A 1,535-nucleotide genomic window follows, 5' to 3' on the forward strand; every position below is an offset into this window, starting at 1 on the left:
TTTTTTTTTTTTTTTTATATTGTCATCTTTATTTTCTTTCATTTACTCAATCAATCCAAGTTTAGCGTTTTACCGTCATGGCTAATTTGATCATGCCATTCGCAATGGGATGAGTTGTTAATTCACTCATAAAAGATTCTTGTACCTTTACAAACACTATTTTTTGGTTCAAATCAAGGTTGGTAATGTGGTAAATTCCTAAACAAAAACTGAGGAAAGATTAGTTGGTATATACACACTGTTGTAGGTTTGTGAACTGATTTCTATTGGCCGTTGTAGGTTTGTGAACTCGTTTACATTGGTTGTTTGTAGGTGGGCTCATTCCAGCTTTTCGTGGAGGGGTATAAAGATGCTGATTTCTGGCTGCGCCGGTTCGAGGCGGAGCCTTTACCAGAAAACACTAATCGCCAACTCCAGCTACAGTTTGAGAGACTGGTGGTGCTGGATTACATCATCAGAAACACAGGTAACCAACAGAATCAAGGTCAAACGAAATGACCAAAGACACATTTTAACTATATATTGCCTTTATTTTGTTGTATGGATCTGTAGATCGAGGAAATGACAACTGGCTCATCAAATATGACTGTCCGATGGATATATCAAGCAACAGGGTGAGTGGCCAGATGCCTTTTTGGGAGACTTTCTGTCCCATTTTTGTGTTTTTATGCTCATGTTTGTGTTTATCGAATGCTTTTCTCATGCAGGACAGTGACTGGGTGGTGGTGAAGGACCCCATCATTAAACTGGCAGCCATTGACAACGGTCTGGCCTTCCCTCTCAAACACCCAGATTCATGGAGAGCCTGTAAGCCAATCATCATCCACCTCTCAAGCACATGACCAACTACTGGCCAATCACATTGCAATATGCTCGATAAGTGCTAAATACCAACGTTGTATTCTGAGGTGCTTTGTTTCATTTGATGTTGTTTTTTGCGGCCAGTTCAATCGTTTTGTTGACTGTATTTCCTGTAGACCCATTTTACTGGGCTTGGCTGCCACAAGCGAAAGTTGCATTTTCCCAAGAGATCCAAGATTTAGTTCTGCCCAAATTATCCGACCCGAACTTCATCAAAGACCTTGAAGAAGATCTATATGAGCTTTTTAAGGTGAGTCGCAGAGATTGCTTTGAAATTCAGATGAATTCAGCTGGGGACTCGCAGACATGTTTGACTTCTGTTCTGTGAAATGAATGCTCGGTATTGACTTTGCATTGACGTTAACACTGACAGAAAGACCCGGGTTTCGACAGAGGACAGTTCAAGAAGCAGGTCTCAGTAATGAGGGGTCAGGTGAGTCATTTATAACTATATTATAGTTGTGATTACAGGTACTAAAAGCAATAATCTGCATTATAATATTATGATATTTTATACAGTAGGACTGTGCAATAAATCGATATTGATATTCACCAAAAAAAGAAATCCACAATGTCTATAATAAACGTTTGATTAGCCTACATCTTCAGAGTTGCTCTGAGAGTCATGAGCATCTCCTCTTTACTCTGAAAATCAAAGGCCTTCGTGATAAAAC

General features: G+C 39.5%; 1 protein-coding gene across 1 annotated transcript in view; it reads left to right on the forward strand.

Moving 5' to 3' along the window:
• The window catches only part of LOC107577383 (phosphatidylinositol 4-kinase type 2-alpha-like), a 2,146-nt gene extending 760 nt beyond the window's left edge, over nt 1–1,386 (forward strand). The window contains exons 2-6 of the mRNA XM_016263466.1: nt 313–466; nt 553–614; nt 708–807; nt 978–1,111; nt 1,235–1,386. Coding sequence (XP_016118952.1) covers nt 313–466; nt 553–614; nt 708–807; nt 978–1,111; nt 1,235–1,309 — 525 coding nt within the window. The 3' untranslated portion in view covers nt 1,310–1,386. The remainder of the gene's footprint in view (nt 1–312; nt 467–552; nt 615–707; nt 808–977; nt 1,112–1,234) is intronic.
• Nucleotides 1,387–1,535: the final 149 nt, after the last annotated feature.

The sequence above is a fragment of the Sinocyclocheilus grahami genome, unplaced genomic scaffold, assembly GCF_001515645.1.
Source record: "Sinocyclocheilus grahami isolate Dianchi unplaced genomic scaffold, SAMN03320097.WGS_v1.1 scaffold5902.1, whole genome shotgun sequence".
Classification (NCBI taxonomy): Eukaryota; Metazoa; Chordata; class Actinopteri; order Cypriniformes; family Cyprinidae; genus Sinocyclocheilus; species Sinocyclocheilus grahami.